The sequence below is a fragment of the Oreochromis niloticus genome, linkage group LG7 (genome assembly GCF_001858045.2).
Source record: "Oreochromis niloticus isolate F11D_XX linkage group LG7, O_niloticus_UMD_NMBU, whole genome shotgun sequence".
NCBI classification, from domain to species: domain Eukaryota; kingdom Metazoa; phylum Chordata; class Actinopteri; order Cichliformes; family Cichlidae; genus Oreochromis; species Oreochromis niloticus.
In genome coordinates, this window is record NC_031972.2 from 37579472 (window position 1) to 37606979 (window position 27508).

Consider the following 27508-nt stretch of genomic DNA (forward strand, 5'->3'; position numbering starts at 1 on the left):
AGTTCCAAATATGACAATGTGAGAAGAAAAGAGTGGTGAGAAAATATGAGGAAAACTGTACATCAGAGACTCTCTACCCCCCTCACTCCACCAACACCAGTTTGCTTCCAGAGCAAATTGGTCCATCGCCCTTCACAGAGAGCGCTGAGCCATCTGGAGAACAGGAAGAGCTACGTGCGGATGCTCTTCATGGACTACAGCTCAGTCGTTTATTAATATCACAGAGCTGTGTTTGGATTGATGACCGTTTGAACCTGAACCTGTTAGTCGGGCTCTGGAAGCAGATCTCACGCTGGAATCAGGCCTCCTGTTCCTGTAGGTCAGCTTTATCGCCACCTTCAGTCTGTCACTCCCTGTTTGGTTTTTTTATTTTCTGCTCCACATTTTCAGCATTTTCATTGGTTCAGCCTGGCCGTTGAGGCTGAGCTAACAGAGCTCACTGCCATCATTTAATGATTCAAACTGTTTCCTTTCAGCACCTTCACACATTCAGCACAGAGTTGGGGTCAGACTCATCTCATCAAGCTTATTCATGTATGAGTGGTGAGTGTGTGTGTTAGTGTGTGTGTGTGCGCACTAAGCCTTGAGGGTGGAGGTTAAGCACTTGATGGACTTGTCTGATTAAAGTGAGCACATGCTGTCTTTTCGTGGTTTTGAGTGATGAAGCCGCTTCAGCAGAGAAACAGAAATATCAGATGTGCAGTCACACAGTCAGGCCGGTGTTTCCAGATGTTTCATACAAATAAACACAGACATCTGTAACGAGGACTGATTACCTGCACGAGTCGGGCTTACAACATGAAGAGGAACTTGAAGTTAGAGCAGGGTGAGCCGTCACAGCGGCAGGAAGATAATGAGCGAACACAGTGGACATACAGTCAACTCTGACACATGTTTATCAGTCATCCATATATCGATCAGGTTATTATTGATGCTAACGGACCGCCTGAGTGCTGCCAGGGACCACACAGACAGAGGTTATGGGTGCTGCCTTATGAAACGTGGTGATCCTGCTGATCAGTGATAATTTAGGGCGTCTGTTCTTGATCTTCATAATGTGCCTTCCATCAGTCCCTGTCCTTCCGTACCTACTTATACCTGTATATAGTTTCTATAGATATTAACAATAATGATAATAATAATAATAATTATTATTATTATTATTTAAATTATTTTAAAAGTGCCTTTCAAGACACCCAAGGACCCTTAGCAATAAGATAAAACATATAATAGAGATGACAAAATGAAGAACAATAAAAACAAAAACAAACAGTGGGTTCACAGTGAATATGCAGATTTGAACAGATGGGTTTTGAGTTGAGATTTAAACAGGGGGAGGGAATCAGTGTTTCTTATATCTGGGGGTAGAGAGTTCCACAGCCTGGGAGTAGAGCAGCTGAAAGCTCTGCTTCCCATGGTGGTGAGGCGGAAAGAAGGCACAGGATAGAAGGAGCATAGAAGAAGAGGATCGAAGTGAGTGGGCAGAACAGGTAGTGCTTAACAGGTCAAAAAGGTAAGGAGGAGCAAGGTTACAAAGGGTCTTGAAGGCGAGCAGAAGAAGTTTGTATATTATCCTGAATTTCACAGGGAGCCAGTGAAGTTCCTGAAGAACAGGGGTGATGTGCTGGTAGGAGGGGGTTCTGGTGATAATGCAAACAGCAGAGTTTTGAACCAGTTGAAGCTTCTGGAGGGATTTTTGGGGTGTAAGACGGTGTAAGTTGATGTACTCAGTCTCGTCCTGTATGGATATCTGTCGATCGCTTTTTTCCCTAACTAGTAAATCTGCCCTGGATTGTTTTCAGGTAGTTCTGAATGCTAATACCAAGGCTGCTTACTGGCTCGAGCAGACAGAACCATTCAATCACTGTGACCGCTAGCGTCCTTTCACTGGTTCTGTGTTAGTGTCGGGGTGCAGTTCAAAGGTCAAACGTTTGTTTCGTGCATGTATCTGATGACGGGGAGTGCACCCTGAGCTCCACTGGTGCGGTTTGGTGGAAATTCAAGCTCTGTGACATGAAGGTTAACGTTATGTACAGGTACGTTTCATAAAGTACTCTTTATGCTTTGGAAATATATTACATTTTAATTTAATATGACATTTTTAGCTGTGTATTGTTCCAGATGCCAGCCCTAGTACACTTGGTGCCTATGGTGAAACAGTAAAGTGAACAAAGTGAAGCTTTGGTCCAGATAAGATTTATGCAACCACCTCTTCATGTGAACTTCAGTTTCAGCCTTTAAAGAGGAGATCAGGTCCTTTTTTCAGATGAGCTGATAATGAAACAGCGGTCAGCAAACAGCCAGAGGGTCCTTGTGTGGATCTTCTCCCACTCTTGTCCTGGTCCTGGATTTATTTATGTGTGATTACAACTGATAATGTACCGTAGTTTTTGGACTATAAGGCGCACCGGATTATAAGGCACAATATCAATGAACGGGTCTATTTTGTTACAGAAGGCGCACAAGGATTATAAGGTGCATTAAGCGAAACAAAACTGTCACATAATTCAAACTTTATTCAACTCATTCACAATAACTCTCAACATTGTTCAGTTGTAACACATAAAATACAGAACGATACACTCACTTTTTCAGTTCATTCTTCTTCCAGAAATCCATCAAATTCTTGATCTTCAGTGTCTGAGTTTAACAGGTGGGCGATTTCGGCCCGTAAGCGTGTCTCTTAACAGGTGCCATTTTGGGGTCCTTATAGACACACCATAATATTATGTTAGTACGTATTACTCCGCAAGGCTCCTGACTACGGTACCCGTAACGCTCCGACAGTCCATCAAGCGGTGCAGCTTCATATCTTACCAAAGTGATGTTAAAACATTTTGACAGATTTTTGAGCGCCGTGTACCACAAAAAATCGGTTTGAGGTCAGTAAGCACAACCAGAATTCATACATAAGGCGCACTGTCGATTTTTAGCACCTTATAGTCCGAAAAATACAGTAGTTTGGAGGATAACCTCTGAAGCAGGTGTAAGAATCACAGTGACTCACGTTGAAGTCACTTGGCTGTTTACATGTAAATGCCAGGCGACCTTTAAAAACCCCAGAAGGGGATGCAAGCTAAAGGTATTCCCAGAATCCAGACCTTAAACCATCTGGATGAAACAAACAGCGATGTGGGTGGGACGGTTTGTTAATCTCGAGGAAAGGTGCTAACACCTGAAGGATGAACTGAGATCCTTTGTTAGTGCACCAGACGGCATATTTAATTCTCACACGGTGGCTGGAGAGAACTCACTCTGAGGTTGTTCTGCCAGTTTTCCGGGGTTTACCGTCTCTATCCGTCCTGCTGTCAGCTTTCAGTCACATATTCTGTCAAACCTTGTCCTCCATGTGGGTATCAGTTCAGCGGGTTGAGCATGCTTAGAGAGAAGCATGTAAACAGCTGACCTGCCTGCTGGGCTGAGCTCCCTTCCCATCAAAGGCAGCTTGTTGCTTTAGTAGCAGCGATGCTCCTCCACAGCAGGCTGGATCTCTTCACTGTGAAGAACCTGTGAAGGTGATGGATTGATGCTCTTATTGCTCCCACATGTGCAAAGGTTGTTTTTAGGAACGTGTATTTCCAACATATGATGCAGGAAAGCTCCTCCACTCTTCAATCAGCTGATTCAGAAACTCAACTCCTCGATGACTCCTCGGGGTCTAACCCGGGCTGCTTATAGGACTCACTGAGAAACCTGGCAGAGAAGTCCAGAGTCCAGTTCGGGCAGTGGCTCATGTTGGGTTATGTATGGAGAGATTATGTCAGCTATTGGGTGGGTGCGGCGTGGCCCGAAAGTCATGACGTGGTTATTGGTGGAGTATTTAGATGATCCTTTGCCCCTGCAGACAGCTCCCAGGTTTTTACAAGCTCCTCTCGGTGACAGCACCAGGAGGTTTCTGTGGTTTCGGTGTCTAAGTGTGACCTATGGAGAAGCAGCAGATACATCAGAGAGTGGGAGTGGGAGTAAGACCACCGAAAGAACCTCAGCACTGCAGAGCTGAGAGCCAGAAGGCAAAAATCCAAATAAATGTCCCCAGGACACCCCCACGAGTCCCCTCCCGCCCCTCAGAGTGCACTGTGCAGCAGGTGACGGCTTCACGCCGGTATCACACATGGAGCATGAATCGTGTTTGATTGCCTGTAAAAAGAATCCGGAGCAGGCTCGTTCTTTTCCTTTTAGCCTCCATTAACCCCGGATGGAGAGCGGAGAGCTGCATAATCGCGGGAATCCCGCAGGTCCTCCGGGTCTCGGCGGCCCCGGAGGGTGGCTCGTCTCCCGCTGAGGCTGAAAGCAGCCGGGATGAAGCGACTGCTGGGGGAGGGACTCTGAGTGACAGGAGGAGTAATTAAATATGGCCTTTGCCACAAGTAATGTAGGAGAAACCTACGGGGTGCTCTAAAAGGTTTTTGGACTTTATTTGCATTTCAAATAAGAGCGCAGTCACACCTACTGTTCATTTTCACTGAGCCAAAGACGGCGGCAGCTCTCAGAGCTCCCGCTGTCAGCACACACTCACCTGTGTGCACTCAGGCTTCACCTGCACATCTCTGCATGGAGTCATGGTATACACCACCTGTTAATTTACACGATTTACTGTCCTTGTGTCCATCGTGGCTGCTGAGGGTTTGTCCATATACAGGTGTGGACCTGTTCATGCCTGGTATACATAACTGTACTTATAACACCTGACTTGAAAGGGAATCATCTTTTAGACTTGCAGAGACTAAAAACATTCTCTCATCTGCTGACTTTGATGAAGTAATTCATGCTTTCACTTCATCCAGGCTTGATTATTGATTCCAGCATCTGCAGCTCTTCTCCTGACAGGCGCTCGTAAACGAGATTGTGTTTCCCTCTTTTTCACTTTAGTGCGCTTTAGAATTGATTTTAAGATTTTATTGTTTGTTTTGAAGTCAGTACATGGATTAGCACTCTTACCTTTCTGAACTTTAACTAAGCACAGTGCTAACAGCTCGTTAAGGTCAGCGGCTCAGCGGTCTGGCTCTTCAAATTATGACCTCTCCAAGACTCAGCATCTTTAAAACCTTTGTTTGAAGTCTTTACATCTTTAGTTTCTGACACTTTTCTTTCTTCTAATCTTTAGTATTTTCTTGCTCTGCTTTTTTCCAGCTAGTTGTGTGGCACGTTGGTCCACCATGCTCATAAATAACTTGACGTGACTGGGTTTTAGAAACTTGTTTAGCACGTGGCTGCCGTGACCTGGTGGATGTTCTCTCTTCAGTGCATCTACAGAGGTGGTGTTTGCGTCCGGTATCAGATGTGTGGTCTTTCTGAGGCCGGCCACGGCGGCGGTTTGGTCTGAGGGCTCGGGCGTGAGTATTTAGTTGGGCCTGTGGTTCCGGCTGTGGTTCTGGGGCTGAGAACAAAGCAAGGCACTGAAGCTGCTCTGAACTCCAAACAGCGCTCTGTGGAGTGATTTAGCTCCTGGTTTGGATCTCATTACGATGAGCAAACATGGCGCTGTTTGTTCTGAATATGAGGGCGAGCGGCAGGTAGGGGCTGCTCTCTGATTGGTGGCATCACCGTGGCGCTCCTCCTGAATGTTTAACCTGGCTGCACGCAGTTTCCTGTCTGTGTCTGGTGATCAGCTGCTTTGTTTTCTCTCGGTGTTTCTTTAATTAAGAGTCCCTGAGTGGGAATGCTCATTTGCATATTTACATATTAGCATAGCTGACAAGCCAGCGTCTGCATCAGGATGGCTCGCCCTCGGTCACACTCATGGTTATATTGCTTTCTGCTCCATCTTCACAGGGTGAGCTCGTCTTACTGCCCCCCCCCCGTAAAGCAGGCTTCAGACGAGTGCAGAGGAAATGCGATGAATCACACGCACGCCGGCGCGAGCGGGCGGGCCTGGTGCGTGTACCAGCGTCCTCTGTGACCTACAGAAAAGAGGCAGCTATTTCCATCACGCCACCACCCCACCTCACTGACCGTGTAATGGAGCGCTGCCGCTCCTAGATTAGCTCGCTCGCCTTAAAACAGCACTGAGCCGCTGCCTCCGTCGCTGCTGGCGGGTTTGGGGAAGCAGTTTAGTGCCACGCACCTCGGCGCATGAGTGTGTGTATGTGTTTGCATACGCCCTGCTGTCATTACAGCGAGCGTTCTCAGTCTGATGGGGGTCACAAGGAATCTGATGCACATAAATCCTCACATTTGCCAGATGTGTCCCGGCGGAAAGCTCCAACAAGTCTATCACAAGTTAAGTTAGGAGTTATTAAAGGATCAGTTCACAGAATTTAGAAAAAGGAATTCTTCTGCTTTTAGACCCATAACAGCTCCAAATACTGAGGAGGACAGGAAAGAAACACACCGACATCATGAGCTAACTTACCCATCATGAGCTAACTTGCCCTCCCAATCATTTATGAACCTCCTTGCTCCAGTCTGTAGTTACTCACCTTACAAAGGGTAATGTCAGTAAACCCGGCAGAGTAAAGGCTCCTAATGAAATCTGAGTAGTGTTGGAGTTGCAGAGAACTGCACAGTTAATCATCAGCAGGAACTTAACAAACACAGGGACCTTTATTACTTTACCTTTAGTTACTTTAAGTGATAACAACTATTTCAACTATTTCAGTTGTTATCACTATTAACTCAGTGGAAATGAGAGAAAGCAAGTATTCTTACAATCACACACATGAAAAAAAGGAGGTCAAACTTTCAGACGGCATTCATCGTTTTAAAAAATTTAAGGAGAGAAGAAGATAGGAAGAGGAAGAGGCTGCAGAGTTCGTCTGTCTGAGCTCTTCAGATTTCCACCGGGGTGAAGCTCAACTGTGTGAGAGGATGACTGATGTGGAGGACAAAGGACAGCGTGGATGACCTGCTCTGAGTCCTACTGAGACAGAAAAGACAGGTCAGAGTCAAAGGTCACTCTGAGGTCACGAGGCCCAGACAAGAGAACAGACCAATGGCGGTGCTTGTGCTGGGTGGGATTATTTTGCACCATGAAGCAGAGCGAGTGTATGAGTCACCAGAGCTGACGGGCTTTAACAGGACATAGAGACCAGGCAGCCAAGGCCATCGCTCTGCACGATTAGCCCCAGGGCTAGCATGGTGATTAACACGGGACCCAAAATGGATCCCTGTGGGACCCCTCAACACTTTACCTCATATACGTCCTCAGATTCATGTGAAATAGACTCTGCTCAAAGCAGCACGCTGCTGTTCAGGTGCTCTACTCATCTAAATGAGTAGAAAGCAAAGTGATACTCATATAAAGTACTTATATACAGACGGCCGTATGGATTTATGATCCACTGTCACAGCTCAGTGTTACTGATGTGAACATCCTGCTTGTTTTATAGTTATCTGATTTCAGTTACCCTCATGCTGCGGGGCTTTTCTCTGCACTTTCTCATGCACTGAATCTTTTTCTAATTATATCTACGTACGTGCGGCGCCCGGCGGTGTCATATTCATGTCCTGAGGTCTTTACAAGGACAGGGACAGGAAACGTGCACACGAGAGCTCTCGTGGTCCTGTATTATTTCTGGATTTAGGAACACGCTGCAGCTGGAAGGATTAAAGGGACAGTCCATCCTGCTGTCAGACATTTCTGATGTGAGCACTAATTGCGCTGATTGCTTCTGAACATGGAACCTGATGTTGAGCTTCACTCCTCTGCATCCACAGACTTTTATTCAAGTTTTATATCCTCTCATCAGTGAACATGTGGGGGTTCAGCAGTGGTCCAGGGACCCTGGAGTATTCACACGTGTAATGTTGAGCTGCTGAAAGCTGAACTCGTTATAATGTCAGCAGTGATGGGTGTGTTGATGCGATTGCAGTGCTCTGTTTTTCTGCTGCTCTTGATGTAGCGATGAGCTTCACTGCGTCTTGTTGTTTTGTGGAACTTTTATTCCTGTGTTTTCTCAGTGCTGATGAGTTGATGGGGTGGTTCTTTAAACAGGTGTGAATCCACCGTGTTAACCTGTCTGTTTTCCTTGGAGTGTCTGCACTTTAATTTTTCATGCACAATAAATCTCATAATCAGATCAAAAGTTTGTCGAGGCATGTGCACCAACAAGTACTCAAATCATAAATCATTTATTACACATGAGTGAATGAATGAACTCACTCGCACTGTGTGCCTAACTCATGACGACATGTGGAGCATTTACACACCATAGATGACTAATCATAATTAAATGGCCCATCACAAAATCTGCATATCATATTCATCAACCATGGATTTGTGATCACTTCATGATCGTTTGCTTATGACATGTCACATTGATTATCCTCTAACTGATAACAAACAGTTCTGCACCCAAAATCAGTCTGAGACATGGCTGAGTTAAAAACGCTGAAAGGCTCCAATAACAGGATCAGCACGGCCGATCGAGGCGTCCCTGAACGAGAGGATTCAGGTTCAGCTGAGTTATAAAGTTAGCAGCAGCTTAGCTGTTTCATCTGAAGGTCATAAACTGTATTCCTTCTCCAGACGTTCCCAAGTCAGCAGAGAGACGTAATGTCCCGGCGCTGACCCCGGGTCACCCAGGCGCCATGCAGGCCAGATGTCAAACCAGCCCAGCTGTGGTCGGCTGTTGATGTGAAGGAGCAGTGGCTCTTCTCCTATGGAGAGCCCTCACACTCCTTCAGTGGAAGCTCATTTCCACCTCAGTCACCGCCCACACCTCGATACAGCAGGTGAGGGCAGAACATCCTTCACACTCTCCTCAGTCTTCACCCCAGCGTTCTGCTTCTCGAACCCTGGCCTCAGACTTGAGGCGAAAGTGCCGCAGTGGACTCATTGCTTGGTAACACCCGCAGAAACACATCAAACAGGCTGTGAGGCCCACCCGTTTGTCCATTATGGTGATGCAAACCAAGCACGTGTACAGGGGCTGCAGTCAGATTTCTTCTCCAGGTCCAGAAAACACGAGAGACTGTCTGGAAAAACTCTCACACGCCCTCGAGGCTGCAAGGAGCTGGTTCAATGATCTGCACTGCTCCTCTTGGGTTCTTGAAGGATGGACGCACCTCACTGTAGAAGAGTGTGAGCCCCCTAAAGCTGAAATACCCCGCTCACGAAAGCTTCTCCAGGTTTGAGGACGTTTATTTCCACTGGTGTCCTGTTTTTCTCCCATGCCACACAGGTCTGTTTAGTGAGCATTAATGTGCGCTGAGTATTCACATAGGTGTGTGTGTGTTTGTGCTTTGTTTATCCCTGTTAATGCAAACCTGATAATTGAATAACTCTTGAGGGATCTGTGAGTCTGTTACACCATGACTGACAAGTCAGGGTCAGAGGGGGAGGAGGAGGAGGGCGAGGTCGATGATGAAGAGGAGGAGGTGGAGGATAAGGGAACATACATGCTGCATGGACGGCTGATGGAAGCTCTTATAAATCACCATATACACTTTTAATGTGTGTTTGTCAGGATGTACAGCAGAGCTAATTGGATTCATTCGTTCCAGCAGGGCCTGAGTGTGTCTGTCACTGCAAATACATCATGCTGCCTGACAGTCAGTAATGAGGGCATTTAGACTCACTCAGCCTCGCTGTAATTTCATTTTAATATTCTTCACCTTCACTTGCACACACACACACCACCGCAAACACACATGCACACACAGACACAAACACACCGCACAGCGATAAATGAGAGCAGCTCAGAGACGATGCAGCTGCAGCGAGGACTCCGGTACACTCGTGGAAATGTCATGAGAGGAAACGGACGATCTGATTTATCGCAGAAACACTAAATATTAATGTGTGAGTTTGTGTGTGTGTGTGTGTGTGTGTGTGTGTGTGTGTGTGTGTGTAATAGTCTGTGCTGTGTGAATGTGTTATTTATTAATTGGGAACAAGTGATGCATTTATGCTCCGTGGGCATTTACAGTGTTGATGTTGTCATGTCTGCACACTCTCCATCCTGATTGGTTATATTTTGTGTTTGTGTTGTGACCTTAGCAAGGAAAAACCTCTCTGCTGAAGAGACTCTGAATTTCAACTTCACATTGAAATTCTGACTTTTTAATTTTAAATTTTCCATATACTTTTGTAAAATATAAAATGTTCTGCTCGAATTAAATTTACTCAACTGTTACACATTCATTTCACACTGAGGACATTTTACTTAAAGATTAATTGTTTGGGTAAATAAATCTTTGATTTTATATACTTCAGTTACATTGTACTCAAAACATTGGCTTCATGTTCATGAAGTTGAAGAGAGAACCCTGCCTGTGGACACAGCCCATAAAAATTCAGTGTAATATAATAAAATGATTGAACATAAATCTGAACAGATGGTATAAAAGGCTAGCTACGTGCAGCTAAACAAAAGATATTGTAGGGTAGACATGACTCATGAACACTTGCTGTCTAAAATTCTAATAAAAATATTAATGATTATTAAAGGAAATATGGAAAAATATCTTAGCTAATGTTACAAATAAAAGTGTTATCTAAACAGAGGCTAATGAGTTGAAATTGGTCCCTTAATGGAATAAATCTCCATGAAGTGGAGCAGCAAACCGAAGCCTCGGTTGTCATCTGATGTAGACGGCTAAGTTCAGGACTTGTATGATGGCTGCTGCCTGGAGCGTCTGAGCAGTGGCTGTAAAGCCGGTACCTTTAAACCAAAATTCAAAGAGCGTGCTAAATGTAATGACCGTAAGAAGAAGTTCATACAAACATGTCTGAACACAAGACGATGGAAACACATCAAATCAAAGAAAGACTTGAACGCTCAGGAACTTCCTGCCGCTGTCACACGAACACTTCAGCGCAGTAACCTGCACTTTTTCAAACATATTTTTTCATGCATGCTGTTCCAGAGTCCTGGTATTACGAGGGTCTGAGTCTAATTCAGAGGAAACATCCTGGGTCAGGCAGCGTACAGTACATCTGCTCCATCTCTCTGCCGGTTGATGATTACTGGAGATGAAACTTTAACGAGCCCTGCAGGGAGATGAGCGCTCGGCAGGATTTGATCAAGTGGTTTCAGAGGCGGCAGAATGCACTCCTCAGCTAAATCTGCCCCAACTCCTCTGCTGTCTTTGGCTCTGCCATCATCGCTCTCTGACCTTCATTTGTCACCATGCTAACTACTTCCTGCACGGGTAAAGCACTTTGTTTCAGGGTAAAATACTCTGATTATTTTAGTGGTGATGGTAGGAGCTTTGATCTCAGAGAGTCTGGATATGAACCCGTCAATGATGCCCTCAGGTTCCTGTCATCAGTCTTCTCGGGTCTCACAGAGTGGAGGAAAGAGTCTGAAACATCCGGTCCCAAAGATGAGTCAAAACCAAACCTGTGCCTGCTCAGTCTTTCTGTTCATGAGTAAAATATTAATTAAGAGATTAATAAGATGTTCAGTGTTATAAGCCAGGTTTAAAATTTGATGTGACTCCACTTTTCTGGGTCATGGCTTCCATGCCTGTTGTATTAAGTTTGAAGAGCTGATTAATTTGACTGAGCGTTCTAAACTTCAGCAAATATTCTGTCACAGTCTGGCTGAGGCAGACTGTATGTAGTGAGGACTGGACTCAAAATGCAGACACGAATGAATGTGAAACAAAACTTGATATAAACAAAGTGAGCCATTTAATATGGCTGATAGAAAAATACAAAGGCAAACAAGAGGAGACTAAATAAACAACCTAAAACTGACCCTGAAACTGACCAATAAAACAAAAAGGTTCACAAGAAAACCTGGAACTCAAACAGTCTGAAACAAAAGGCCCACGAAAGGCACAGGAGCCCAGGAAACAGGGAGCCGCGGAGTGCTGGAGGGGCTCTCCTGGGCCTCCAGCAGGAACAAAGGCAGGGCCAGCAGGTATGGAGACCTCCAGCAGAAGGGACGCTAACTGTAGTTGCACGGGGCACATGGCTGGCACAGGATGCAACGGCTGTGGCTGTGCAGTGCAAACAGTCTGTCCGGGATTTATTAGTGACATGCAGTCCCCTGCTGGCTGAATGAGCTCACCAGAGCTTCCAGCAGAGGATGGAAGTGGCTGAACAGGTGGCTGAGCAACTGACTGAGCTGGTGACAGAGCTAATGGGTGAACTGGAAACAGAGCTGATGCCTGAGCTGAAGACTGAGCTGAAAGCTGAGCAGGTAACAGAGCTGACAAGAGAGTTGTTGTAATGAAGTTTGTAGTGGTGGTGGATAAGCATTAAGCTGAACTAGTTCTCCTAAGCCTCCAGAACACGAGAAAAACTGCTGGATGGGCTCACCTGAGCCTCCAGCGGAAACAGGAACGGGTGCAGGCACATGCTGGACACTGCTGGACAGGATTGTGACATATTTAACAGGCTTGATGTGAATTCAGTGCCTCACAATGAGCCCAAAGCCCAATTAAAAAGTACAGATCTGAAAATATGATTATTTCAACAAAAAAAAGAAATAGAAAAAGAGGTTTAAGGGTTTTTGGTGGGAAAAAGAGACTTCCTGTGTCAAAGGTAGCTAAACTCGGCACTCATGTTTCTAACTGCACTGTAGAAAACCCTGCATGTGATAAACAGCAGCAACAACTCAGCATCCCCCCACCCCCACCCCCTCTGGCCAATGGAGAACAGAAATCTGAAACACTGAAGGTGGACATCCTCCAGAACCTGACCCCAAAGAGCCGATAAAGAACCGAAGCAGGACGTTGGTGAGAAAACTGTGTTGCTGCAGCAGAGTAGAGGCTTACGACAGTCCTTGTCCTTACTGCAGTAACCAAACACTGAGATGACAGTGAGTATGCAGGCGTGGTGTTTGACGTCAGTCTTAGCCTAACTTGTTCCAAACTGCTCCATCAGAGAGACAACTCAGAGTCAGAGAGGCTGCGATGGTTTTGCACATGTGCAGAGGAGGGAGGGTTGAGGATGAAGATGGAGCTGCCAGGCAAGAGGAGAAGACTGATGGATGCAGTTATCGAGGACATGCTGAGGACTGGTATGACAGAAAGGATGCTGGGATAGAAGGAGACGGAGGTGCTAGAGTTATGAATGTGTACCGGTAGTGTAACTGGTGCTGATGTCAGACACACACCCAGGCCACATGCATGGCCCCCATATTAACCCATCATAAGGTACACAACAGTCACCAGGGTGACTCATAACAGGAAGCATAACTGGTGCAGATGGTGTAACAGGCTTTGGTCGTACCCGTGCATGTTCACTCATTGTTTCCCTTCAACCGTTCTTGGAATGCAGGAGCTTGTAGTTTGCTCTGTGTTCCAGATTTTCCTTCTAAATCATCACAGAGGACTTGCTGTGCTGTCTGCAGACTCGAATCACAGAATTAGAAACGCTGCTTGATGACCTTCCTGCTTCAAGCTGTTCGTCGTGACTTTGAATCTTTTTGAACTGAAGCATCAAACATTGTGAGTTCTGTGTTGGTTCAGCCCGATAACCTTTGGACGTTACCCACTCACTCTTTCTACTTGGCCATCCTGACTGATTTATAGCTGTTACTGTACTGCCAGCACTCATATATTACTGATAGATCAGCTGGTAGATCAGCTGAGGTCTTTGTGGTTTTGTGATACTGCTGCAGACTTGATGAAGGCGGTGCTTTTTGCTTTTACTGTGGGGAAGGTGGTGAGAACACAGAGAGACCAACTGGACTCGGTAAGTCCGTCTGAACCGACTGAGTCCAAGAGCTTCAAACTGGCCTTAAATACTGCTACCTAAAAAACTGTTGTGTATTTGAGAGGTCACTGAGCAGGTTGTCCTCGGTGCTGGGCCTTCCTTGTACACAAGTGTCATTAGTAAAGAAACTGAGCAGCAGGTTGGTGCTGATGGCAGGTGAGGATATGTGCTACCATTCGTCTGTGACTGTGTGATGACAGAAGGAGGCATAAATGAAAGTCCTTCATAAAGCCCAAAGCAAAAGGCACTATAGAGGTGCAGACCTACTTTTTAAGCTTTCACCCAGTAAACGTGAAGGTTTGAAGTCAGACTGATGGAGCTGATCCTCAGGTCACTCCATGAATCATTAGTAGGAAAACTGCAGGAAGGTCACGGGCTGAAGTCCTTTAAAAAACAGCCTCGTGTGGTAAACACTCTCCTCGTGCATCCTTAAAACTAACAAAGAGCTCAACGCCAGTTGGCTCATGCCTCACATGGCATCTGCCACGATAAGGCAGCAAAGGGCGAAGGGGCAGGTGTGTGTGAGTGTGTGTGATGGTACGGTGTGTGTGTGTGTGTGTGTGTGTGTGTGTGTGTGTGTGTGTGTGTGTTATGGTACTTCTGTCTCTGGAATGAGCAGTTTGAAGGTTAGGCGAGGTTTGAGGGCGCAGACTCAGTTTAGCTGCGGGTCACTGGCAGGCTGGTTTAGGTCAGAACGGTCCTCCCATAAACAGCTCTGGTCTCTCGTGTGAGAGCAGGTGTGTGTGCTGGTATGTGCAAGTGATTCAAACACAAAGATCAGATTTAACAAAGACACAAAAATAATCGTATAAAATAGTCTGAGTCTCAGTAAGGTCTCATGCTTGTAACGTCCATGTTACTCACAGACCTACACTAACCAGTCCGCACCATCATCACCGATCTCTGCCTGTATTTCAGCATAAAGCTGTAATACAGGCTCCACGCTTACTGAGGATTTATGCTTCAGCTGGAAATCTGCGCCATAACCAGCGGTGTAACCTGACCTTTCACTTTTTTAGAGATCTACAGCTACTGTCATTGGTCTGTTCAGCACCAACAGTTCCTCCTGTGAATCTATCAGTTAGAGAATAATGCTCATCATCTTAACATAAAGAAAAATAATCATAATCATCAACAGAAGGACTCACAGATGTCAGCAGATTCCTGGAGAGTATAACGTCCCCGCATTGTTTCTATGAGCTGGACTGGCCGGGACACGAGCACATGGGACTCAGCAAAATACAGAAATACAACAACATCATCACTCACTCACAGAGACAGGCCTGCAGTGGATGGACCGATAAAGCACTGCGTTCTTGTGAGTTTTATTTTTTTGGTCCAGCCTCCACCAAGTTCTGGAGGACCTGGTTCTGCTGAGGCCCGGGAACTTGTGAAGTTTAGCAGCAGGTCTGAGAAAGCTGAGATCACTTGACCTTCATCAGTGACAGCCTTCCTTGGAGATGCTTAGAGGATGTGTTCGAGTGAGTGAGTTTTGTCATAATGTGCCTACGTAAACACACACACACACACAGGCACGCAGACCCACACACAGAGACACACACACAGACACACACTCGGTGACCTCTGTTTGAAAGTCACTCTGCAGTCGGCCTGTCACACCCAATCACTCTCTACAGCCGCCACACAGTCATGTCTTCCGTGTCACGCTCTCGTGTCCTCTCTGAGGACATGATGCAGTCCTGTGATGGCGGCCAGCTAAAGCTCGGCGTAAACACAAAGCCCATCACTCTGTCTCAAACAGCGACAAGATCACACGTCTCCGTCACCACACGCCACCTTTCACCTCACCTGTCTGTCAAACACACTGCATTGTTGCATTTTTCAAGAGAGAAGAAGAAGAGCGACGTTAAAGAGACGAAGCAGGAGAGAGGCTTTAAGAGGAGAGCGAGACAAAGGAAACCAAGAGGAGAGACGGGATCTGAAACACAAAAGTAGGACAGGCAGTAGATTAAGCTCAGCAGCTTTACTCTTATTGCCTGTGACAGTTTCTTGTGCATTAACATATGCATGATGTAGTGGATACTGCAGGACATGCACGCAGGAACAGCAGATAATCTCCCAAACTACTGCATGAATCAGGCGGATATTTCCACAAGGATTTTCAGCTCCCAGGAGAGTTTGCTGGGCATCTGTTCGATCTGTTTTTAACACTGTTTGCATTTCTGAAGGACTTTACACTTCGACAGTGCAAATAACAGCAGTCTGAGTGCTACATACCCACTTTATACTCCATTCACAGCACTTAAACAGCATTAACACTGAGGCGTTGTGTTGAAATCTCTCTGCTCAGTGGATAAACTGGGCATGGCATGAATGATTTGAACTGGTTGGCTGGGAAATGTCTGTGTTTTTACCTCAAGAAGAACTAAATCCAGAAGAGCAGACTCTTTGAAACAGTTATCAGAAAATACTGGAAACATATTAGCAGATTAATCTGTCATCAAAATAAAGTAAATTATGTCCTTACAAGCTGTTTTGGTTACCAGGGATTGAACTGCCTTCCCAGTGACAAACCATCAGACCCCTATAGCACCTCATCTGGGTGGTGGGAACACTGCAGGGCAGGCTCTTTCAGGCAGGGTCTCAGCCATAAGCCCATCTGTCTGGGGAGACCCTCTCCCTTCGTTCGATTCACAGTCTGGTCCAGTTTTCCTGATGGTGGCATTATCAGATGATCCAAACAAAAGAAATAAAGCTTCCTTCAAAGCTGTCTGTGCTCGGCCTGAGAGGCAGGCTCAGAGTAGAGCCGCTGCTCCTCCACATCGAAAGGAGTCAGCCGAGGTGGCTCATCACCTATCCAGACAGCGGGATGGGATCCTGGAACAGACCGAGGACAAAACAGATAGAATGTGTCTCTCCACCTGATTGGTTAAACCCATGGGCTAGTCTGTCCACATGTCAGCTGCTAAATGGTGCCTGTCTACATCCGGCTATTTTACAGAGCCTGCTCCCAGTGGCAGTGTTTTGGTCCTGTCCCCGATCTCCAAACCTCTGATAATTCAGTGTTTTTCATGGAGAAACAGTAGCTCTGCTCTCTGCTCGTTAACTAAATTGTGTAATAATAATAATAATAATAATGATAATAATAATGGATTGGATTTATATAGCGCTTTTCAAGGCACCCAAAGCACCCAAAGTGTAGTTTATAAATGGCTGCTCTCTCTCACCGTGGTTGTTTTCCCCTGTTTTCAGTCAGTCATAGAGTTTGGTTTCACGTAGGGATGCATGCTTATTGCATCTTTGGTGTGCCGCCCTTCCTCTTGACTAAACATGTGTTGATAAACTGCACCTTTAACTGAGAGTTACTGGTTGGTTTGTGGGCGAGGCCGTGGACTGTGGTTTAACATTTATGTTGGCCCTCATAAATAGCAGGAATTGGATGCATGCATGGACAGTGACATCACTTCCTGCAAAGAGTCCATCAGAGTCTGGCCCTTCTCTCTCTTTCTTCAGTCAGGTCTGAATTTTTTACACATGCACAAAAAGCTGACTCATCAGTTTGTTTTGAGGGCTGAATCGGACTCGGCGTGAGGTCCAGACTGCAAGGCAGTGAGAAGCAAGCCCATGAAGCTTATTCAACACAGTTTGTTCATCTCTCATAAGCAGCCAACTGTGGCACTGCCGTCGCCCATCTTTCATGAGGGGAGGATATTTTTCCCCCAGTGTCTCATTAGCATCCATGCTGCTGCCAAAACAACCCGTCTTCTTTCAAAGGAGTCCAAATCAGCCACTTTTTGTCTTTGGAAATTTTGGTGTGAAAGACTTCAAACATAATCTGTTGGATTTACTTCCACTCGTCTGTGAGTGTCGGACAGGTCTGTATGATAAATGTAGAGAGGAGAAACTGTCCCCTTCACATCTGCGAGAGTCGGCTCACATTCATTTCCATTTCTGTAGCTGTTACGGCATCTGATGCCATCTGTGAATCATTTTCAGCTGAATAAAATTGCTCTTTTCTTACTTTCTTTATGTTAGTCACTCTGTAAATCCATCTGTTTTAAAAGTTTGCTGATCTGAGCGAGATACAGGGTGAAGCCCAGCGATTATCAGGGCGTGTCCTCAGCATCGAAACCGTCACACAGAGCTGAACGTCACGTTTCCCACACGCCTCCATTGTTGGCGCTTTGACTGGGGCTTTGACGTCACCTCGCCACATTCTTTTCTTCTTCTGTGGTTTAATGACACCTGCTAAATCACCTCCACCAGCTGTTGTGCTCCATCAACCGATGATGAATCCCATTTAAAAACAAGTCAGCCCCAGAGGTTGTTTGTGCAGCTGCTGCTTATTACAGTCCATTGTTAGGCTTAATTACTAAGGACCACACAGTGTCATGTGACCATCAGTCCTTCCTGCAAAACCCCCCAAAATGACACGTGTTTGCTGTCAGTGTTCACGGGAATGATTCTGCAGACGTGACGAGCAGCATGCAGGATTTAAAAACACGCTCACATTGAACCACCCACAGCATTACACTGCCTGTTCATTGACCCTGCGGTTCAGCTGGGGGTACACCAGGAGGCGCTCGATGGAGTGAATAGAACAAAATGTTATTTCCAGCTGATTGTACACAAAAGTCTGTTTCATTTTTGCTTCCATAAGTCCAGCATGAAGGAAAACTACTCTTCTGTCCTTTAGTTTTTCTCACAGTGATTGCCATAAAACGCTGGCACTCTGCTAATGTGTGCTGATTGGCCGGTTCAGGATTTAGGGCAGGTCTTCCTCCCTCAATGGTGTCCGTTTCGAAGCGATGACTCCAGCAGATGTTAGCAGCGTCGTTAAAGCCCAGCAGAAGCTACCATGTGTGTAGAAGCAGCAGCTGGTTGTGGTGGTCGAAGGTGATGCTAACAGGGGGGTTCTGCTCGCTTTACACCCCAATTCAAGATGAGGGGCACCGTTTTCCTAAACTGACAGAAAGGTCTTTCATGAACATCTAAAAATAGAAGTGTTTCGGTTGTCTCAAGCCCTTTGGTCGAAAACATGATGGTCATTTCCAAAGGTTTATTCTCCAGAGGCAAAGAACCCCATTCACTCTAGGCAAGCTCGACAGCACCCCCTCACACAGGAAGCTGGTAGCTGTTGGCCAAATTACATCATGTTACTGATGTGTTTGTGTTGTGTTGCTTCCTGTTGCAGGTCTCGGCTCGCTGATTTCCACATGAACTGCCAGGTGACACCTCACACCGTCACCACCTGCCCTCACGATAACTACCACGGCTGCCTCATGTCCTACGTCGGCCTCATCGGTAAGTCTAGTCTCCACTCGGCTAACCTTCTGATGTGTACGTCATCAGTGGTGATGGCCCCAACCCTAACCCCAAATACTGGAAACACAATTAAAGTCTTTGATGGAGTCGGTTAGACTGTCATTACATTACTGCTTGCCTTTTATCACAGTTTGGGTCACACATGCTGAAAACTGACATCAGAATGACTTCATTAGTACGGTGGCCCTGAGAGGCCAAACGGACTGCAACTTAAGAAAACACCAGCAATAAGAAAAACGCTGCAAAAGCATACAAAACACAACGGAAATAGGAAAAAACAACAACGGAAATAGGAAAAAACAGATTTCCAAAAGCACAAGGGAAGTGCTTCTGGGGAGACAATAACCCGACGGACCAGTTGCAGGAACCCAAAACATGGTAGGTGTGTTTGATCATGATTCATATTATACTGATGACAGATTTTTAGGCTAATAGTTAGGCTAACACACTTACCTCTCATCTTTTCTTTCCTCACAAAATCGTTAGATCCTCCACTTCTTTTAAGTGTCTCCCAGCGCAATTCTTAGCATATTTTGGTTCCTGCAACTGGTCCGTCCGTTATTGTCAGAAACACTTGCCTTGTGCTTTTGGAAATCTGTTTTTTCATATTTCTGTTTTTGTTTTTCCTATTTCTGTTTTCTATTTTCCTGTTTCCTTTGTCGTTTTTCCTATCCGTTGTGTTTTGTGTGCTTTTGCAGCGTTTTTCTTATTGCTGGTTTTTTCTTAAGTTGCAGTCCGTTTGGCCTCTCAGGGCCACCGTACATTAGTAATTAATTCTGCTTTCTAAAAATCTTCCTGTTTACAGTAGAACCTGACCTAACCTGTGACAGGTGTTTGGTACAGAGAGCCTCCAGCACAGAGTTAGTTGTTTAGATGTAATGAGTTCAGGTAACTGTGCCTTCCTCTAACTTTACCACATGACCTGTTTAGTAAAGCCAGCCTGTTCGTTTCTGGCTGTGATCAGCAGCCACTTGACCGTTATTTAAATCTTTCAGTTGAGAATTAAGAGCAGAGAAACATTCTGCTGGTGACTCATTTCTTCTCTGGAAATCATCCAATGATTCAATTCCCAATTTGCAAAAATCCTCTTTACCTTTCTTCCCGGCTAATCTCCACCCTAATTCTTATTCCTCTCCTCCTCCCCCCTCCCTGCCTCAGGCTCGGATGTAACGCCAAACTACAGCGACAGCAGCCCGTCCAACATCACTATGAGCCTGTGGTGCACCTGCAGGGGCACCGGCCACCAGGAGCACGAGTGTGAAGCTTTCCACCGCGATTTCACACACAACACCTGCCTCAGTGAGTGCTGGGTGCCTGATCAGGAGGTTCAGAGCGGTAAAGTGCTGATCTTCTCCAGTTAGTCTGGAGAATATTTACCTAAATAATCCAGAAAACATAATTATTAATCCAACAGGCTATAAGCCAATCAGCCGTCACATTGCTGTAACACGATGTGAACATACCTGCAGGTACAGTTTTATGTCGTGTGTTTTCTGTTTGTTGTCTGATGGATTCAGTCATTTATGGATCTGAGTTTATGAAGCTGCTGCTCACAGAAATGTATCTTCCCCCTTTACACTGAAACTGTGGAAATTCATGAAAAATTCAAAATTTCAGCTCTATCATATTACAGAACTCAGAACAGAATTTTTCATTTCTATGTTGCTTATCAATGATGTTGCACATTTAGGTTATGCATTTCCCAAAAACTGTTAGCTCTGATCTACGACCACAGGTGGGAGGGGTGAAGGGTAAACAAACAATTTCCCAAATTCTGGAAACACTGAAGTTTGAACGTCTCCAGGTGTTACTGATTGATTTGATGCAATAATAATAACGTTACTACCTGTCACATGACCTGATCTTTGCTGATCCATGAGGGGCAAAGGGGGAGGGGTTGATGTACTTAATATTCTATTTGATTATCAATGCGTTTTTCTGTCAGTGGTGTAATTGATTATTCGATAAAAGGAAAGTGATTTGAGCACTATAATTCAGTTTACAAATATGAAGCATAGAAAAGTAGAAAATATTCACACTGAATAATTTCTTATTTTTAAATGTCTTAATTATTGATTGTGGAAATGATTACAGAGAAAATGAGATAATATTCACATTTAAAAGTAGGCGTTCATTTTGGGAAACCATTAAATGGTTCATAAATAATGAGACTTTCAGACTTTAATGGAGAAATGTTATCAAACTCTAACCCAAGCTGTGCAGAGGTATGGAACTGCAGCATGAGGTTAAATCAATGAATAAAATCATGATACATTTTACTGTTAAATGTGTCATCTCAGCACATGAAATGCTGAAAACGTTGGCATGGTTAAAGAAACAGAGGTGTGAGTGAGGCGGATAATTGAGGGGAAAGGTTAGTGGAGGAGGAAAAACAGAAAAGTGCGAGCCGATGTGTTGAAGATCCCCAGATACCGTCTTTAAATAACACTGACCCAGCTCCAACATCACCTCTGCACCTCCTCCATCACACACCCGCTCCTCCTCCTCCTGCTATGGATGCAAACATACATATCCATGTGCTGCAGGCAGCGAAGAACACAACAATGCCGTTACATTGAACTTCATGCATTCATGTATATGTGAAGGTCAGTCAGTTAATGAAGGATGAAGCCTGTTTTTGATGTACATGTCTCCAAATGTTCAAACCCAAAAGTACTCAGATTACTGGACTGTGCTCTGATCAGGCTCAACACTGTGAGCTCTGTCAGGTGACGAGAATAACACTGATTATCTCTTCATCATGGCTCCTGTTAGTGGGCGGGATTTATCATGGAGCAGGTGAACTTCGGACCCACAGTCCAATCCATGGAGGTCCACCTCCCAGGTTACAGCCTGAAAGCACCTGCTGCCAACATGTTGGTGCAGATACCTGAGCACAGCGTAAGGGCTTGAGTACCCTCTCCATGATCTCCCGGTCTGTCAGAAGACACGCGGCGGCACTTTAATGTGTAACAGGGGCGGAGAACGCTCTCTGCAGTCGAGGTGTAGTCAGACCTGGACAAACACGTTTTGTGTTCAGATGCAAGAATAACCTTCAGTTATCTGAACATGATTTGCTGCACTGAGGCAGCAGCAGCCTCTGCCGTGTGTTGAGTGGGTTGCATTGCAGCGCTGTGTTCATTAATCATTCTCCAAACAGACCACCATGGATCCTACCAACAGACTCCACAGACCAGTGTGTTGGGCTTAAAAAGTTGTTGGTGTATCTCTGTGCTGGTCTCAGTATGAATTCCCATAAACACACACAGTTCACCCAGACTGTGGTGTAAATACTAACTTGTATATTCTTTATTCTGTATTCAGCCCTCGTGAAAATGGTCGATAGTCATTCATCTTGTTTGTTAGGTTATATTTTCATCTCCAAGGCCAGTGGATCCCCGGAATGTAAAAAAGACCAGAAAAAAACACTCAAAGGCACAAAAGAATGTTAAAATTTGAATTTCAGCGTGCATTATTCATATGTATAAACCAGGATTCCTGCAATTCATAAAAGGTCTTGAATTAATTAAACTAAAAATGACATAATTGGGGTTAAATGAATCTTTTAAAAGTCTTTGCAGTGAAAGAAAACACCTGTGTCTCCAACCCTGTGTCTGTTTGTTTCTTCAGTTTTATAGTTGTCATGCTGGCCTTGAATTTCATCATGAGTTACATTTTTTAACTCTTAAAAGTCTTAAATCTAATCTGAATCTGGTCTGAAGCCATAGCGTCACTTATTACTGTGAAGGTTTTTCAGGTTCAGTACTCAAAAATCCCATTATTCAGTGCAGTAAACACCAAAGTATTTGGACTCCTTCAAATGAAGAAACAGCAGATAATAACCAAAGTGATCCCAATTTATCCTCAGGGGATCCGGGATGGACACAGGGTTAACAGTTCACCCAAAACTGTAAATGTTAGATCACCAAAATTCCCCATCCTCCATCAACCATGGGTATCTGCACTAAATACCATGGCTGTCCTTCTAATTGATGGTGAGATACTGAGGTATTTGGAGGAGGCTGTGAATAAAGGAGAGGTGGAGTGAGTCAGCATCTAACTGGTAGACAGATAACTTTATTCGAGGCTGCTCCGCTTCAGTATCCCCCAGTATGCCCCAGTATCTGGCTAAACTGTACCCATACCAGATACCAGGTTAACAATGACCACCTCGGCCTCTATTAGCTAACAGGTTGCATGTGGAAACTGTGCTCCTGTTGGCCATAGAGCGGGGTGGGATGGGGGGGGCATATTAGAAGGCAGTGAGGGAGAAGGAAAGGCGAGAGTGAGGAGGTGAGAGTAGGGACTACGATGGTAAAGGGAGAGAAAAGACCTCAGAGAACGCCCATGGATGTTGTAAAGGAGGACATTCGGAAGGACAGAGGAGGATGGTGGGATAGATGGAGGCAGATGATCCATTGTGGTGACCCTTAAATGAATCAGCTGGAAGAAGAAGAACTTCTGCAGATTTTCACAAAGCAGTAGCAACATAATCAACATAATCATAATCTTCTCTTCTCCCAGTCACCACACCTGTGTCTATGTTTGCCTGAAGTCTGCAGACAGCAGAGGTGATAAGCTAGGAGTGTAGCATGACCATAAATGGTTGCAGAATCTGCAAAGACTCTCACAATATGCTCAGATGAAACAATGGCACAAAGATGGGACATACTGGAAACACTACACATCCTCCAGTGTGACACAAATCCAATGACTTTTGTTTCTGTCGATAAAAAGTTATTTCAGCTATTTAGATTTGTAGTTCTTCGAACTGAGCATTAGATTAGATACCAGGAAGTAACAGGTTCATTGGTCATGAATATGACTTCAGGTATTATATTATATTATATTATATTATATTATATTATATTATATATAGTAAACATTTCCAGACACCCAGGTGACCAGCTGAATTAGGCCACTTCAGGCTAGACTTGGGCACACTTGGGCTGGATTCTGACAGGTGTGCCTAGAAATAATTACCAGTTTGATTGAGTTTGGAGGGTTTGGCTTGTTTTGGGGGGAATTTAGGACCCAACAGTGAACCATGTGTGCTGATCTGGATTTGGGATACAAACCAGCTTCAGATTCTTGTTACCTCCCTGGAGGAAGGCCAGGTGGCAGCTGCCTCTTGATGAGAAAACAGTAATTGGTTGTCAGGTCAGTGTGGTTCTCAGCAGGTGTAGAAAGTTCTCGCTCTTTCTCTGACCGCCCGTCTCCATCTCCACACAGAAAATGCCATCCAGTCGTTTGGTTACAGCTCGGAGGGAGGGACTCTTCTCGTAACCGAGCCGTCATCCACTTTCCTGCCCCCTGCACAGCCTCCAGTCATCGCCAAACCTGCTCCCTCTCTGCACGGAAACGCAATCAAACCCCTGGACAGTGCTTGTATGTTTTCCACTTGTGCGAACCTGCAGGTGAGTTTGGATTAGGCCTTAGTAATCGAGTATTCTAGTGATTATTTCATTGATTAATCGAGCAATCGGATAAGAAGTACTTTTGTCTTATTGTTGAGCAATAATAAAAACAGGAGGCAGAAAGAGTTGTGACAGCATTTTATCTTCTGGATGAGGTGGATTTGCTGTGTGTTTATGTTTATGAGTTTTTGTGCGTGTGTGTGTGTCTGCATGTTTAACTGTGCTCTAGAGTGAGTGAGTTTGTATCTGTAAGCCTTTAAAGAAAAGGCTTAAAATGTGGTGGCTGCGATGACGAGAAATGTATCAGCATTGTGAAGTGTGTGCTGTGCCTTTCTGTGCTGCTGAAAACAAGATGTTATTATGGTGTAGACCTTAATTAATATTAATAATAATTCACTGTCCACCCTAACAATCCTCAGTTTTATTGGCCCTTGTACATTTTTAATGGTCTTGCATTTATATATTTTTACATTTTTAAAATATTTATATTTTGAAATATTAATACAAGACTAGTACACCCCATGTCCCTCTTTAGACTCACCCCTGCTTGCTGCAGGTATCAATTCCATGTAAAATAGGATGGCTGCCGTCAGCTTTCAGCGAGCTGTATAATTTAAACACGTATCAAACTAAGTTAACATTTCATCTGCAGATTTTAATAAACTTCTGGAGACTCACTGCAGATTTCTCTGTGTGAAACAAACCGCCTCCACGTTAAACTGTGCCTGCGTCATCATCTCTGCTGCTCTTCTGTTATCAGTGTTTTTGTTGAAAACTCCTCCTAAATAAGTTTCTATCTCTGGCCTGTTTATGTGTTGCTCGCGTTTACATGGTGATGACGGAACGAAGCATTGAGGAAAAAAATTGCTGTGAGGATTTTTTATCAACGAGTTATTTAAATTACTCGATGAATATATGAGAGGCTTGGTCTGGATGTAGTTTTTTATGGTTTCTGCCTGAGCTACAGTACATGGCTGCTGCCTTATTTATTATATTCTTTACAACAGGTAAGCTCACTGAGAACGAGATCTTTTTTCAAGAGAAATGTCAGTACAAAAAATTCAAAAATTGAGACAGTCGGTTACACAATAGAACAAGCCATTACACATTATCACAGATGAAGAAAAACCTACTAGAGTAGTTGCATATAAACAAAATGCAACCCTTTAAAATGTTCCTGTGAAATCAGACAATACCGTTCTTGGGTTTGTTTTTAGCTTATTCCATTTATAGGCAGCGAAGTATTTAAATGCAGTTTTCAAGAGGCACAAAATGTCCTGCAAACTGACATTGTAATTGCTGTGTTTAAATTCAGCGAAGGAGCAGAGGTAAGCAGCAGAGCCTGGAAAGACACATGATTCAGTGCACATAATACACAAAATCAAGAGGCGTCGAGGTGGATATAGAAGCATGCATATGAACAATATCATCGTTAGTGTTCTGCTTATAATGTGGTGGTTGACACATTTGCATGGCAAGCAAAAGGTCAGTGGTTCTCTACAGACACAGGGCAGGAAGGAATGGAACATCTGCCAAATCAATCACATTACCTTCCAAGGCACAAACCTTTTGGCGTGGCTGTAGCACAGGTCATCTGCTAACTGGAAGGTTGGTGGTTCAAGCCCTGGTGCTCCAGTCTGTGTGGAGAGGTACTAAAGCCAAGCTGCTGTTTGATGCATCCATCAGAGTGTGAATGTCAGATAGAAAGCACTTACATAGAAAAAGTGCTTGTGTGAACGAGTCAATGAGTCAAGTTGTATAAAGTGCCTTGACTGCTCAGGTACAGTAGAAAAGCGCTTTGTAAGAAGCAGTCCATTTGCCAGGACTGGCAATAGTAAGTAAGTAAGTAAGTAAGTAAACTTTATTTATTAAGCGCTTTTCGCAGATAGACAATCACAAAGCGCTGTACATAAATATTAAAATAAACAATAAAATCGATAGACAATGTACACAATATAAAAGATCAAATGTAAATAATGTAAAAAATATAAAATATGAAGAGATCAACAAAAGGCTTGTTTAAACAGAAAAGTTTTTAACTGTTTTCTAAAACAATCCACAGAGTCAAGCAAACGTAACTGTAGTGGTAAACTGTTCCACAGCCTTGGTGCAACAGACTGAAAGGCTCTGTCCCCTTTTGTCTTCAGTCGTGTACGGGGAACAACTAAGAGACTTTGAGTCTGTGAGCGAGCAGAGCAATGTGCTTGTGAATGAGAAACAAGATTTGTTTCTATGTGAAACTCTAATCTTCATCTTTCCTCAGTGGTGGTTTTTAAAAGTGAGTCTAACTTCCAGCCAGAGTCCTAAATATTTATAACGGAGAACAATTTTAATGACCATGATGAGTTTTAGTATGCACTGTATGCTGGATATTTTTAGTTGACCTTAAATCACTCATGCATTTTGTTTTATCAGAGTTTAAAATAAGTTTATGTGTGATCAGAGAATTTTGAAATGTATCAAAAGCAGACTGTATATTTGCAGTGGCCAGATCTGAGGAACAGCCAGTGGCATATAAAACAGTGTAATCTGCATAAAAATGTATGCGCAGTTTTAGGTGGCAGAGATTATGCCACCATGTTTGCCAGATGTTTGAAGATTTAAGTCCAAAGCACCTAACTTTCAGCTGGATTATTAATTACAGAATGATGCAGGAGTATAGAGGCTGAGGTGGTAAAATATATTATAGGAGCTGTACTATTAATGGTTGTGTTTCTGCTGAGAGGACATGGGGAGATGCTGTGAACTTGGTTTGAGTTTTCAATAATTGAAAGCTTAGTGCAGTTTACCCTCAGCTAACCAAACACTTCCAGAGCTGACTGAGACACCACGGACAAACCGTTCTCATTACTGTATTTTTCAGTCCACTCCAAGGATGCATGCATAGTTCACGCTTCAAACTTACCTTCTGATACTGAAATTTACATCCATCCGTCCAACCCCAGTGGACCCTCACCTCAGTAGTGTGATTCTTACAGACCTGTTGGCTTACCATGCTGGTAGTCTAAATCCATAACCAGCCAGGTAGCTAACTAGTGTTCATTTTAAATCTATATCAAATATAAGGAGCATATAACTACCTAGTTTCTCTTTAAAACTTTAAATATTAGGTTGTATTCAGTCCAGTATAATCCACAGGAGCATGCCTCTCATACTTCCCATGCCGGGGCTCAGTAAAAATGTGTTTAAGCTT

At 44.4% G+C, this 27508-nt stretch overlaps 1 protein-coding gene across 3 annotated transcripts in view; it reads left to right on the forward strand.

The window, feature by feature from the left end:
* gfra2b (GDNF family receptor alpha 2b) overlaps positions 1-27508 on the forward strand; it is a 116329-nt gene that overhangs the window by 74900 nt on the left and 13921 nt on the right. For all 3 annotated transcript variants that reach the window (XR_003220974.1, XM_025909143.1, XM_005458314.3), the window contains exons 6-8: positions 18768-18877; positions 20057-20197; positions 24131-24315. Coding sequence is in view for 2 of the 3 variants with exons in the window: in XM_025909143.1 (XP_025764928.1) it covers positions 18768-18877; positions 20057-20197; positions 24131-24315 (436 nt within the window). In the remaining variant the exon portion in view is untranslated. The remainder of the gene's footprint in view (positions 1-18767; positions 18878-20056; positions 20198-24130; positions 24316-27508) is intronic.